The sequence below is a fragment of the Tympanuchus pallidicinctus genome, unplaced genomic scaffold (genome assembly GCF_026119805.1).
Source record: "Tympanuchus pallidicinctus isolate F22 unplaced genomic scaffold, pur_lepc_1.0 scaffold3, whole genome shotgun sequence".
In the NCBI taxonomy this organism is placed as follows: domain Eukaryota; kingdom Metazoa; phylum Chordata; class Aves; order Galliformes; family Phasianidae; genus Tympanuchus; species Tympanuchus pallidicinctus.
The window spans coordinates 84,798,048-84,813,285 of NW_026294747.1; the positions used below are offsets into that span (position 1 = coordinate 84,798,048).

General features: G+C 33.4%; 1 protein-coding gene across 1 annotated transcript in view; it reads right to left on the reverse strand.

Annotated features, from left to right (window-relative positions):
• The window catches only part of THSD7A (thrombospondin type 1 domain containing 7A), a 257,309-nt gene that overhangs the window by 35,973 nt on the left and 206,098 nt on the right, over positions 1-15,238 (reverse strand). The window contains exons 14-15 of the mRNA XM_052695414.1: positions 7,220-7,414; positions 5,012-5,275 (exon numbers count right to left, since the gene is read on the reverse strand). Coding sequence (XP_052551374.1) covers positions 5,012-5,275; positions 7,220-7,414 — 459 coding nt within the window. The remainder of the gene's footprint in view (positions 1-5,011; positions 5,276-7,219; positions 7,415-15,238) is intronic.

Sequence of the window (15,238 nt, forward strand, 5' to 3'; positions counted from 1 at the left end):
TTCATCTGACAATGCCACAGCTGCTGTCAAGTGTCAGCTGTTAGCTTCTGCCCACACACTGCAGAACTGATATTACTGAAAAATACAAAAGCAGAATTTTTAAATGGCTGCTGAATGCTACTAACTCCTTTATCAATAAATGTAACTCAAATTTGGAAAAACAAATGAAAGGAAAATCAAATTATTAGATATATGTAATAGTTGGGGAAAAAAAAACATTGAATAAAAACAAAATACAAAAAAGCATCTTATCCTTCTGCAGCTAAAACTAAGCAGTTTTCAGCTGCTTGGGATTTGTTTTGAACTACTTTCCAATCTACAGAAAGCTATGGACCTTGTTCAGAAGGATTTTTCCCCTACCCTTTCACTATTCACACCTAGCAACAAGAGTTAAATATTTAATGACATTATACCTTTCCTTGTCTCAGAGTTATGGTCACTCCTGAGTTTTTGACAAACCTGCTCATGCTTGTGATTTCATAGCTGCACTCAAATTCTCATCTATTACTGCACAAAGTCTCTTACAAGTGTACTCATATAGGTGTCTTCCTCATGTTATACCCTTCCTTTAGCTCCTCAGATTCTGTGTAACTCAATTATTTTTTCCCAAATCTTTTGAACTGAGATGTGTCAAGCAGTAAAAAAAGCTCTGAAGTATTTACTTCTGTGTTCTTGTTCATCTTTTCTTTTTTGAGGAAGATTGAACTGTGATTATAAACAAACACATTGTGCATTTTCTTTTTGGCATTGCAGAGCAGGTCTGTCTTTTGATTCTTCCCACTCAAAACAGCATGACTTGCAATGCAGACTTATTCACGGCTTCATAAATTTACATGGCAATACTTTGATTTTCTTATGCCTTTTTAGTACAGCACATGACATATTCCATGATATACTAAAAACATCAGTGTGGGGACAGTTTGTCCCTTTTGTCAGATTTAGAGGACTATGTCACAGTTGAAGTACAATTATCTCTATATTCTATCTCATTATTTCACAGTGTCATGAAATAACAAAAATTCAAGTAAAAGTCGGGCAATACAAAAAAAATAATCCTTAAATAATAATCTTGATTTCTTTCTTAATTCAAGCTGATTTGCAAAATCATATCCCATTTGTGATTATATACTGTACTACTTTGAAAAGAAATAACATATTCATAGAACCAACAGTGAAACTGATTTCTGAACAAAGCAGATGACATAGCAGACAACCCTTATCCTTCTTTGGACCAGTTATAAAATTAGTGAAAAATTCAGTGCTATCATTTCTGCAGGGAAATAAACAACTTTGTTAGAATTTACAAAAATAACCCAAGCAAGTTTGAGTTATGAGACCTGTCAAGTTTAGCTTGAAAACCTAAAAGTAGATTGATGGGAAGCCACAAGGCACTTTTATTTGCTAGCAGGTGGGATAACCATTTTGATACCACAGAAGTCCCTTGTTGATTTGGCATAAAATAGCTTTTATGTTTGTTCTTAAAGACAAAAAATACAGCACGATGAAATCTAGAGATGATATCAAACTAAAGAACTGTCATATAGCAACGGCATGAAAACAACAAGAAAACATCATAAATGTTGAAAAGATATAAAATAAGATTTAACTGGCAAAACAGCAACTTATACATGTTGATTAAAATAAAACAAATCATTGGAACATAATCCATAAATACAAAGTAGATATTCAGAAAAGGCGAACACACAATGAAATTAGATTGAAACATCTATGTCATCTGTCCTAGCCCCTTTGTAACTGCAAAAATATGCTAAATCTGAAAAATGCTGAAGGCAGACAATAAATTAGATAACCCTTAGAAATAGTATGTACTGTGGTTATGTACAATATCTATCAATGGTAGAGTGTTGTCCTAAAAGAGCTACTGGAAACTGTAATTTTAGGGACATATTCTTTAACATCAGTTTAATTCCTTAGCATCAAAGTCAGTTTAAATATCTGATTTCCTGTGCACCTGATATACCTGTCAGAAAATTTTAGGATACACAAACAACAGCAATTCCAAGTTTCACCTGCCCAACGTTACAACATAGAGGCACTCCTTCCTTCAAATGGAACTGATGAGGAAATGCACATAGAAGCCTTGTGCCTGAGTATCAGAAACATGTAATGCATCAGGGGAAAATTAAAAATCAAAGAATAATAAAAAAAACCCCAACAACTCATGCAGAAAAAAAACAACAAAACAACCGCAACAGCAAACAAACAAACATCAAAAACATCAAAGGATTCTAGCTTTCCATCCCACAATGATCACAGCAATGAATGACTCAAAAACATTTCCAGTTTACAAAGAGAGCAAGAAGAGATTTCAGATTTCCAGTCAGAAAAATGGGAAAAATGAAAACTGTAAAAAGAAAAAGAAAATAGACTTATGCTATTTTATATTTTGGGAAGATTCTCTCTGGAGTCTACTAGTGCTAATGGCATATGAACTGTAACCCTGGGTATAGTAAACACAATAACAGTACGTTGTCAGTAATTATTCCTTCTATTCTAATGTGTGTGTAGAGGATATTAACTGATAAAATCCATTAGACTGGAAACTGTCATCACAAAGAGTTATAACGGTAAAGAAAGATGGCTGAGAAATTTTTAATTCCTCCTTTTTCACTCTCTTATTCTTGCTATGGAACTCCTTTGATTTTTATTATTAATGTTATTATTATTACTTATATTATTTTACTGATATTATTATTAAATTATTTTATTTTAAGCTCTGTTTTAAGCTATTTGCTGCTATTAAGGTTATTGAAAAATAGAAATACAGTGAGCTCAAGTTATATAGTGCAAAACCTCTGTAACATCCTGAGGAAATTCTGCATTTCACAGGAAAATGACTTGGTATCTGGATTAGCTAAACTTCTCACCACTACTCCTGCATGTGTTTTTACCTCTCTTTGGGTTTATGAGTATAGTGCAAAACAGAAAGTAGACATTCAAGTAACTTCCCATTCCATACCACTGTGGCCAGATACTGAATGTGCACTGTCAGGGTTTCAAAGCAGCTAAGTCCGTGCCTGTTCTACATATAAAAGAACAATTTCCATCTCTGTTTGCAAATTACCTAAAGCAGCACATTACTTACTATGCACAGCACCTATAATTTGATCTCGGACGGACACTTTCTATTTTCCTTACATTTTCCCTGGGCTACTGTCACAAAACCTGATAGTCCACATTCTTCAAGTCAACACTGATAACAGACATTAGGCCATCAGACCCTCTGTATTGCCATAGACTTCCATTCTTTCACTAATTTCCACTTTTCACTGGCCAAGAGTGCTCTGCACTCAATGCTGAAAGAATACTACTTTCCCACATGGGGTCACATTTAGTTAAAGACAATCAACAAAGAAATTGTATTTTGGTGACTTCTGAACAGTTCAGATTCACACTTTTTTCAGCTTTCCCTACCAATCTTTTGAAGAGCTTTCTGATTCCCTCAGGATAACCACCAAACACAGGCAGATCTGTGCTCATACAGCTGCTGGTCATTACAGATGGCTGTTTTCTGGTCCCACAAAGAATGCAAATAGACTCAGTCAGAATATGTTCTGAGAATATGTTGAATGTGCTTTTAAATCTATCTAAAAGGACAAAATTGGGCTTAATTCCTTGTGGACCTCAACACACAGAGCAAACAGCTGAGAATTTAACTAAACAATAGAATATGTACTCAGAGAGATTTTCTTTCCCATGAGAGTTTAAGATTTAGGTATTTTTTCAGCAATTCCAAAATGAGACACATAAAATAAGACAATGGAAAAAAATAAGCCAAATTCAAATTTTGGATATGTATTTAAAAAAATTGTTTTTTGTGTTTTTTTGTTTGTTTGTTTGTTTGTTTGTTTGTTTTTTCCTTTGGTATACATTAGCAGCAACAAAAATAAAAATAAAAGTTATTTGGAGTAAAAAGAGAAAATTCTTTACAAAATTATCTTCCAGCTTTGCTTTGAGACATTAAGATATTAAGTGTATGCTTACTTTTCTATCTAACCACAAAGATGTCTCAGCTTAGCTTCGTTCAGTCAGGAGATTGTACTGTACCCTTGCTCTATACGGAATTAATAGCATTAATTCATAAGATCCCCTTAAGAAATTTAAATATTTTGTTATTAACTATTTTAACTTCATTCCAGTAAAAAAATAAAATTTCTGACACCTTAATTTAACATTATTACAATATGTGTATATACAAACTAAACTTACATTGACTTCTGAATTGCACCCAGCTCTTCAAACCAATAGTTCAGATACAATTCTGCACTGCAAGCAGGAGAACAGACGAACACAGAAACTCCAGTGGTGAAAATTAGCACATTTCTGGCTCACTGAAAATCAGAAAGTGCCAATTTTGATCCTAACACTGCAGATGCATCCATTTCAGGAACATGAGTGTTCCCTGCAGGAGCAACATGAATACAAGGACTACGAAGTCTTTTAGGAATCTGTATTTCCACATGACAGAATTACATAGAAATAGTGTTATGCACTGTTGATCTCAGACCAAAGTTATCTATTAAGGAGCTGAGGAGGGTAGAAAGGGTAGAGATAAGGCTATTTAAGGAGATTAGAGCTATCTAAAGATTCTGTTTTTATTCAAATTCATGGAAAGAAATAATTTTCATCTTTCTCAAAACAGTCTTGTGCTGTCCATGCTTATTTTTTAAGGATTTAACCCTCCTAAGTATTCTCAAATTTGCAAGAACAGTTATCAGGAAAAATGATAAGATTTTTCCTTCATTTCTTAAAATACCTAATTTACTATTATTTAATTTTAAATACTACACTGTAGCAATCAGTATAAATTTCATTGTTTTGTGAATTATCAGTGAAATGTCTTTTAAGAAACATACGAAATGTGCACTGTGTTTGAAGATATCTTGTGACAAAAATCTGCCTAAACAATAAACATCAATCTGCTAATTCTACCTGTAAGATATAAATGGAACACATATGTAAACAGATGAAAACAGAGATCTTTAAATACCATGACTGTTGCATCGTGATGTTTCCACAAGTCTACTGTTCTGATCATAGCATGCCATGGCCTGGTAACGATAGCCTTGTCCACATTCCTTGATGTCTCCTTGCACCTTCATTCCCAGCAATACTTCCACTTTGCCCTCTGGTAAAATACAGTCTGACCAATTTCCCACAGGCTGCGCGCTGTATTTATCACATGGACAAAACTGATTCTCAATCAGAGGATATAACTGAGAATTTCTGCATTTATCTTTTTTCTTACTTTTTCCTGGAAAGAAGAAAAAAAAAATTTTAGAAAGTTTATATCGGTTTACATCTCCAAAAAATTTCATTTATCCATTCTTAAGACAATTCCTCCAACAAAGATAAACCTCAGGCTTAAGTTAGCAAATTTAAGTGCTTTAAATCAAATATGCATTCCCAAAATTAGTTAGATTAATTCTTTTTCTTTAGGTTAATGACTTTTATTTCCTAAGGAATTAATGCCTAAAGTCTGTACACATGTAATGCTCTTTAAAGATAAAGTCATATATTTTTGTTTACTTTGGATAAATGTTCTTGTGGGATATGTTTTAAAAAAGTTAGTAATTAAACAAATATATGATTTTTGCTCTACTAAGGGAAAAAAAAGCAGTTCAATAAAAAAAAAATTCTCTGGATAAAACTTTCTCAAGTGGAAGAAAATTGCAAGAGAAAGTAACATACAGCTTTGTCACAGTAGTAATTTTTTTCAAAATTTGAAAACACTTTCATTTCATTACCTGTTGTCACACATTTGTTAATAATTACCATTCCTATGAATGTAAAGAGCTCCTTCTGTGAACTCATGTTTTTCTCCTAATCTGATTTTCCTTGTTTAACTCAGTGTACGCATCTACCCGTCTCCAAACCCCATTAAATTTACTTTTAATCTCCTTTATGGCAAAGTTTGGTCTATTTTCTTTCCCATATAAAACAGCTTATGTAATAAATGAAAAGTCTTTGCAGAACAGTTTTAAAGATTCCTGTTTCTTAGATTATACTATAAATTAATATTCTGCAATATTCTCCTTGTTTTTCAAAAGCATTGGACAGAACTTTGCAGTACCTTTATGATTACTTTTACTATTGCTTTTGTTTAAAATAAAAACAAGGTACTTTTAGAAAATAATTTCCTCTTCTGACAACACAACTTTTTATTAAAAATACCCCTCTCTTTGAAACCCTCATCTTCCCTTGGATAATTATGAATGCACACCCAGTTAACCTTTATGGCAACTGTGTAGCACATTGCAATAGGTGCAACACCACATTGCTGCTTTAGCTAGTCTGAAGAGGTAATTTAGGACAGGGAAGTACCTCACCTCGCAGAGTAGATAGTGTGATAGGATAATTGATCATTTCTTGCTTTGTTTCTAAAATTAAAAGTAAAGAAAAAAACAAAAAAAATCTATTTTTCCTCCTCGTGCAGAAGCAAATCTGGCATAAAGTTCACTGGAGTTGCAAGACAGTCACAATGAACCTTCTTAAAGATCATGAATTATTCACTCTTCACAGATCTTTTGATTTACAGCAGCATGAAGTGACTGATAGGGATTTTATGCTATCATATTCTTTCTGAAACTGCTAATGGGCACCTCCTTTAGCTAGCTTTCCTCCTCCACAGATAACACAGAGTAATTGGCAAATAGTGCTGTGACACAAACCAAGTCTTACACTTCAGGTTTCAGTTATAACTTGAAAATAGAAAAGTTTTATGGTTTTTTTTTCCTCTTCATTTCATGCAGAAGTAAAAGAGCAGGTTTAAAGAAAGAAATTGAAGAAAAAGTGTTCTTCAAAGTGGCAGTGGGTTTTATCACATGGAGCAAGTAAAAGTTTCTGGAAAAGGATTAAATGTTATTGGAAAACTTTTTATTCCGTTAATATAACCTCAGGAAATTTCAAGGGACACCACTGCCTCAAACACATAGAGCATCACAAGACAGAGCGTCTACAATAAAGAGAAAAATCACCCCCAAAAGAGTATTCTCAGTAGTGGCAAAAATAAGGCAGAAAATTAAGCAGAAGACAACAGAAGAAGTGAGAATATAAAGAACTGTAAAGAAAAAATATTCAGCTCCTTCCTGTGTTATCCTTACTCCTCTCTAGCCACCTCCCTATGCTCGAGAGTTGTAAGAGAAGCTTTAATCAAAACAGTTAATAAAAGATGTGTTATCTTCCTTGTTATTCTTACCAATAAGAGTGCGTTTTCTTGTTCTAACTCCTCCACAGTCCCCATTGCAGGAAGAAAACTTTGACCAGTTTGTAAACTGACAATCATCTTGACAGGGAATCTGACATGTCTGTGTTAACGATGGTAAGGGGCCAGCATACTTAAGGCACTCACTGATGTCAGCCTGTCCTCCATCTTGTCTGCGACAAGTAATTGCTGGAAGCAAAAAACGAATTGGATTTAGTTTGGCAATTTTTCATGAACATCTATAATTTACTAAGTCTACAGCACACTACCAAAAAATCACACTGAAAGCCCAGAATATCTATGCAACAAATGAAAATTTGTTGTTTATTATACGTTAAATGAATGCATTTGATCTTTCTGAATGACTTGAGATTCTCTTTAAGTTACTATTTCTTTATCAGTACATAGCAGGAAAAAAACTCACTGACAACTATAAATATTATGTTATCCATGTTATCACCATGTTACACATATCTGTTATGCTGATTTTCACAGTATCATTACATTATTCCTGGAGAAAAGCTATAATTCTGACATTAAAAAACTTGCATTGCCATTTTCAGTAGCTGTGTAGCATATAAGAAACAAAACTCTATCAAAAGCTTATATTTTAGAAAGGAAAGACATAATATTTAGAAATACATTCTGGATAATACTTTGCCACTTGCAACAGTATTGCAGCCCAATGTTCTTTACCAATTTTTGGTTTTTGAAAGAAGATTGAAAGACAAATCACATCTGCAATGGGTGAAGTACCAATAAACAGAGATGCAACGTTTTATAAAAGGACAGCCACATCCTAAACAAAAGCTTTTGACAGGAAAAATAAAAAAGACATTCTTAAAAAACTACAAGTGACACTAAAGGAAGTAGTAGAATATAAGGATTTAAAAAGAATGGGGTTGTCTCATCCACTTAATCTTTAACAATGTTCTATTGTTGCTCTTCATGGATAAATTGTTTTTATACCAGTAATTGTTTTACTGGTATGTGAATTAAAAAAAAAATGTAAATTTTTGCATCCCAAGTCTTATGGTATAATCATGTTCAATCTTTGAAGAAAAAATGGGTTTGAAAACAAGTTTCCAAAAGAAAATAAAATAATTTCAAATGTGACATGTGCAAGCCTCCCTGCCGATTTATTTCATGATAAAACAGCTTTTTTCTATTGACAGTTCTAAACTAAATTTTTATTTCATGATGACTGTAGCAAGCTGAACATGATGATGAGAATGGTCTCTTCCAAACCCATGTACCTACTAAAATATCTAAAGGTGATATGTGAGTACCTGAGTGAATTGCTTTTGCCATACTTTTGTGCTAAAACACTGAAAGAAAGGGAGGTTTGTTTTTCCAGAGACCTAAGCAAACTATTTCCCTGATCCTTGACTGCCCTTTGTTTCAGCGGTGCCAGTACTGTTTGCTATAGGGTCAGTATGGCATTAAGTTGTGCTTACTGGGGGATTGACCAGCCGTATATTGTCTAATACAATTAATCTGTCAAATCCTATTAATATTGGTGGATTTATACAAAGAAACCTCCTTCTTTTTCTTATTTTTTTTCCCCAGATGTCATGGTTCAAAGAGAAAAAGTAAGTATCTAAAAACTGAAAATCCAGACAACTATTTTAATGATGTGTGAACGGTACTTGCTGTAGTATTTCTACAGTTACACAAATATTATGGAAAACCACAGGTCAAACCAGCATCTTCTAATGCAGGCCTGGACTATGGTTTTGGATTCTTGTGAGATAATATACAGCAGATATCCCAAGGTAAAAACATAGTTTAGGCAAGTTCTACTATGTGGAAATTCAAAGTCTATATCCTGTCTTGTGTTTATCCTTGGAATATATGCACATCAGCAAAACTAATTTCATTTCGTTTTCAGAGAGACAAAGGCCAACATTTTTAACAATGAAAACTATACTTACCAAAGGACTAAAATATACTTCACTGATTAATTCAATAAATTTTAATAATCAACCTCACAGGTTTGATAGCCATATTAAGTACTGCCTCTCCATCTTATTCTTTGATAGGCCATAAACACTGTTAATTTGAGAACATACTTCCTTACAAGCAAACTGAGTATTTTTAAAGCCAATATTCTTTCCAATTTTCTTGATTATTAAACATTACTCAGAGATAAGTATTCAGTCTGCTATAAATTTTCTTCAGAAACATATTAGTGCATCTAATTTATATCAAGAAGACCCAGGTGAAAAGTTCCACTAGAGATTAACACCAAGCTGTTTTTTGTTTTTTGTTTTTTTTTTCAGATTAACTGTCAGTTATACTGTACCAATCAAAGGAGGCAAACTCTTCATTCTTGAGACCCAAATATTTCACCTTAATAACAACACAAATTAAAGGACAGCTTGGCATTCCAAATCAATTCCTGAATCTTAATTTTCAGAGAGCCTGTCCATAACTATTCATGTTACTTCTATTTGACAGGAGTTGGATACATTTTAGCGTTGTTATTTTACAGATTCAGGTATCTACTTGAAAGGTTTATAACTCCATGTGACAGTTAGAAGGGTGCCTATTTTTCCATTATTTGAAGTAGGGATTTTGACAACTGTATACATTATATTAATACATTATTTTGGCCAGTCATCAGAAATGCCCTTATTTCTAATACAGATGTTAAGAGTACAATCTACTTTTTCAACACACAGGCTAATTTGGGCAAACCCCAACCCTGCATCTTTGAACAAATGCATGGTTCTTTAATTATATTGAATAAATGTCACTGAGATCAATGGTTAACTTACTATACAGGGCAATATCTTCAACTTCTATAAAGCTATGCAGTGTCAAACTAATTATTTGGCCTATACAATCATGTCACATTTATTACTGACATTAGCAGTAAGTGGAAAGAGTGTGGCTCTTCTATTACTGAATTAAGCACAAGTAATTGTTAAGTGAAAGCATAAAGCAGGAGTTTGGCTAATAGAAAAATCAAATTTAACAAGGAAACTATTCACTTAGGAAATTGTTTGGGCATTTAACAATTATAATCCCTCAGAAGAAAGGTGTGAAATAAGCAGCAGTTTAAATTTTCTAGACAAGGAATTTTGATGTAATTAAACTTTATCTGATAGCACTGTTTCCAGTAAGCCATGGGAGATGGCAGGCTAATACATTTGTTGATGGCATAATCAAACACTAAGACTGTATTTGCACAAGTCTTCCTAAGAGTGGATTTATATAAGAATCTTTCCAGCATTGCTCCTATCATCAAGATTTCAATGAGGTGTGAGATTTATTGACCTCAAACATTTCTAGAAATACACTGCTTTATGAATGAAAGTACTCTAATATCATCTGCTTTACCCTATAGTTGTGCTACTATTTTTTAATTTTTAAAATATTTAGTAGTAAAATCATTGTTTCACTTCTAGAAAAGCAAAAAATTATTCCAGAAAATACTAACTTATACCTACTATCAATATTGCCTAGGCTATGACTTCATCATTCTCTGTTTCTATTTCTGCAGGATCTGTCAGACTAGACACTGCATTATGAAATATTTCTATCATGATGTATATTAAGCAGGAGTATGTGTCAATTATATTGGGAAAATGCAAGTGCAAGAGTACTTCATATGACAAAGAGTAACAATGTGTTACTGCTGAATCTTTTCAGGAGATTGTCTGGAGATCTGAGGTCTTGTTTTGGCAATACACCATTAATTTCTCACAGCAATAATAGCTTTGAGCATTACTGTCCAAATTCTTCTGTATGAAAACTGAAGTTGTCCACTGTTACCTGCAGTGACTTTTCAGTCATGAACTACACAGTAGGCCACTGTCATCTGATAAATCTCACTGAAGTAAATATAATAGTTTGTAGCTCCATGAAAGAGCAGCAGTCCATTGTCATTTTGTCTCTTTAACTGTGTTTTCAATAAGAGCACAAAATAGGCACAAGAGCAAACGCCCCCTCCAAGTGAGCAATGCCCAGAGAGAGAGGCTGCTGTCGCTGCTTATCTACAATGAGAGGAAAATGGTTTTGACCACTGATTCTACCTCTGAGCCTCCTCACGGCTAAAACAAGCCTGTAAAGCCACTTATGTGCTCATAGCAATCCTGGGAAGTTTCCCCCAGTATCCCCACCCCATGGTCTTTCAAATGATTATTAACATGCTATGAATGAAGAATGGTAAGTCCTCAGGATCAGATCTTTAATAATGGCCAATTCCCAGTGACATCAAGTACAGCCATTCAGAGATATTTTGTCTGACAGCAAGCTTATTAAACCTTCTGCTTAAGTTTTATAAATAACCTTCTTCTTGCTATTTGAGAATCTGCTGACAGACTTCACAATTTTCATCTCATTTCTCCTACAAAACTCTGAGGAAGATTTATGGTGGCAAGGACTGCAGGCTGCACATCCTTTTTCAAATCTCTTTTCGGTCACTGGGATAGCCCTTTCCTGTGCATCCATCCATATACATCATGATGCGATTAGGCTATCGCAGTTTGGGCATATGGGCTGTGTCTGCTATGTGTCTTCTTCACTAGCATTGGAATGTGATCCAACAAGCCCTGCTTCAATCTGCAAAAGCTATAGGCAAAACAGTCCTTTTTAGCAAGCAAGTTTCTTGGACTTTCCTATACAGTTCAAAAGGGATTTGGACTATATTTCTAAGTTCCTTCAGAGCTGAGGTTTGCCAGCATCTTAAGATACAAATATAGAATAATGTAAAACTGCTTAAGTTGTTCATAATTTCAAAGTTTATATGCTAGTCAAGCAAACTGAATAGATCTCTTAAGTTATCTGTGTGCTAATAAATGTCAGCCATAAGAATTATGAAGCAGTCTCCTTAGCACATCCTAACTAGATTTCTCCTCTGTTCCACAGTGTTTTATTGCTTGTAGCACCATAAAATACTAGAAGCCTGACTTCATAAAGCATTTGTTATACTGTTTCAGATTCTGTATGTTTTATTTTTTTCAGATGACCCTTCAAGACATCTGATTAGTTTACTATTGTTAAATTAGAAACAGCACGTGATAATAAACATAACATAAATGCTGCTGCAGTAAAATATGGCTTTTTTTTGTGCTCATCAGTAGGGAAGAGGAACCCTCAGACACATTGCTGATGCCTTCATATCACCCACTCATGAGTGTTTTGAACTACAAGAAAGTTGAAGTCTTAAGTTACTATGATTATGAAATGCATTCTTGCTCTACTTATCCATTGTTAAAGAACATTTAACTATGACATGACTGCAAATCTTCATTCATCATAAAAAGTAAACATAATTATCATGCCTATCCACCTTGTTCAAGTATGTTCATGACTCTAACAATGAATTTATTTCTCAGGTATTAAGTGCTATGTTACTCTGCTTATGTCTAGAAACAGTTCCCCATAATTTGCATGAACATTTTTAAATGGAATTTAGATTAAAAAAAAAAAAAAAAAATCAAACCCTTCTTTTTTCTCTTTCCTCTGTATTGACCAAGCTTCTAATTTTGTGACATGTTCATTTATACTGACATGACTTGTAACAAAACCTTCATTATACAAGACAGCTAGAAACAGAGCTGTCTTTAACAATGAATCACAAATCTCAATTTTATGATTCGATCAAGTATCTGTTCTGCCAAGCAAGACCAATGTGACAAAAAGATTGAAGAACGGAAACATGAATAGCAAAGCTGTGATGTAAAGCAAGGCATGCATATGCTATAGCTTTATTCAGACTTATGTTTAGACACAAGCAGTTGTTTTTAATGATTTCTAACTTTTAGTTTTTCCTTCAGGTGTAATTATCTTTGTAACTAAAATACAAACAGTACAGTATTTTGTTGAAAATAAAGTACTAATGAAAGCATATATACCTTCATATTATTTTCTTATTTAACACATTTCTTGTTCCCATACATGTTAGAGCATTCCTGTGTAGACAATCAAATCAGAAAAAGGATAGAAAAAATGGCACCCGCTGACATTCATCAGTGCTTGATGAACAACTCTGAAGATCAAACAGCAGATGTGAACGAAGTGCAGTGGTGAGTGGTGTATTTCAGCAGTGGTGACAGCAATGTAAAAGCCAAACCAGGTTCCAGAAAGCCATGCACAACTGTCATGTCACAAAATGAAGAGCATCTTCTCAGCTTATCTGCTTGAATCAGCTAATAGTGGTGCTTATTTTGAAAAATAATGTTTTGTAGCTGACAATCTGCTTTAACAAACAGTGTTATTCAGCTCTTTGTATCTGTTGGAGTTTCCATGGAAAGAAATAGGAGGCACTATTTTTGGAGCAATATATACACTAGAAATGAAAGTGTGATTTACAAGCATCAGAAATTTTGGAGAGAACTCTTTTTCAATTGAAAAAGAAATTCTGCTATGCCTACATACTCAAAATATAGTAAATATTTGTACAGAAATCAGCAACAAATGCTTAAATATATGTTAAAAAATCCATATTCCAGTATTATATTATAAATGAAGTATCAAAATATTATGCTAAATACATTTCATATTTCAGTGTTTAGCATTTCCTAATTCTGGGGTGGATAAAGGGGCTTCCACATCTTTTTCTGTATCTATATCAAAAAAATAGCCTTTAAATAAATGATGTATAGTAAGGAATTTTTACCATGATATCATGTAAAGTTTTCCATAGCTTACAGAAACTTAATTTATAAGAAGCAAGTATTCAGGAAGAATAAACAGGGAGAGGAGGCAAAACTTCTTCCACAGTCTTCCTTCAAATTCTGGAGAAATCTTTCTAATGCTATCCAGGGCAGAACTCAATCAGCACTGCATTCAGGTCAGCCACCCTTCTCTGAGCACACTGCATTAAACCCCCTCTTGCATAGGGAGGAAAAAACAGAGTAATGGGCACCACTAAAAATTCACACTATTTTTATGGCAGAAATTACTAAGAGGGAAGAGGGTATATATTAATACCCTGTGTTAGAGAAGATCTATATAAAACTGCTCAAACATACTGTCCACATTCAAAAAGCAAATTTTCTGAAGTGCAAACTAAATACATCAGTATTATAGAGAATTGAAGATCTATATTTTCCAAAGTTAATGTTATTTTGTGCAAAACCTCAGCTTTTACTTCCAAGTCATATTCATTGTAAAGCTGTTGAATAAATCATGATATATCTTACTTATCTCAACCAAAATAAAAACTGAACTAGTTTTATTTAGCCTTTGCAGAATATCAATTTAGACTATTCAGCACATTGCTTGGTATTAAAACACTGAGATACATATAACACAATTTTTTTTCTAAATTTAACATTTATAATAATTTTATCATTTATATCAATGGGAAAAGTACTGGGCCAAAAAAAGGCTATGACTTTAATGCTTGTAGATTTAACCACTATAATAGTCCAGAAGATTTTTAGATGCTTGTACTAAGGCACAGAATCATTGATAAATCATTAATTATCATTGCTATCATTGATAAACAAAGAATTGATAAATGAACCTTACCTTTCTTCATAAATTTTATAATAACTGTTGCACACTTCATAGACAAAATAAAAATAAATAATAAAAATAATAATAATAATTAGCATAAGTAAAGAAAAATATTTCCTCCTAACCTCAGGAACAATTACAGAATTCTACAACACACACCAACTTCCTTCAGGCTTACCTGCTCTCAAGTTTCTTAATTAAGGATTGCTCATCCTACACTCCATCCTATAATACTAGAGAGCTATCCCATTATATCTTCTTGTAGGAATAAGACACTTGCTTCAATGTGTTACACTTTTTAAGACCAAATTCTAGCAGCTTGATGAAGTACCAGATGGAAATACTGCCAATCTGTTTCAACAGCTTTAGAAACTGCCCATTAATTCCAAAATATAAATTGTTCTGCATTTGTGTACTATACATGAATGGACTGTAGCATAAAAACAAGCAAATAAACAACAACAAAAACTCAACAACCAACTAAACAATATCAACAACAACAATGAAAAAACAACCTGAAATTCAAGACAAATAAGAATT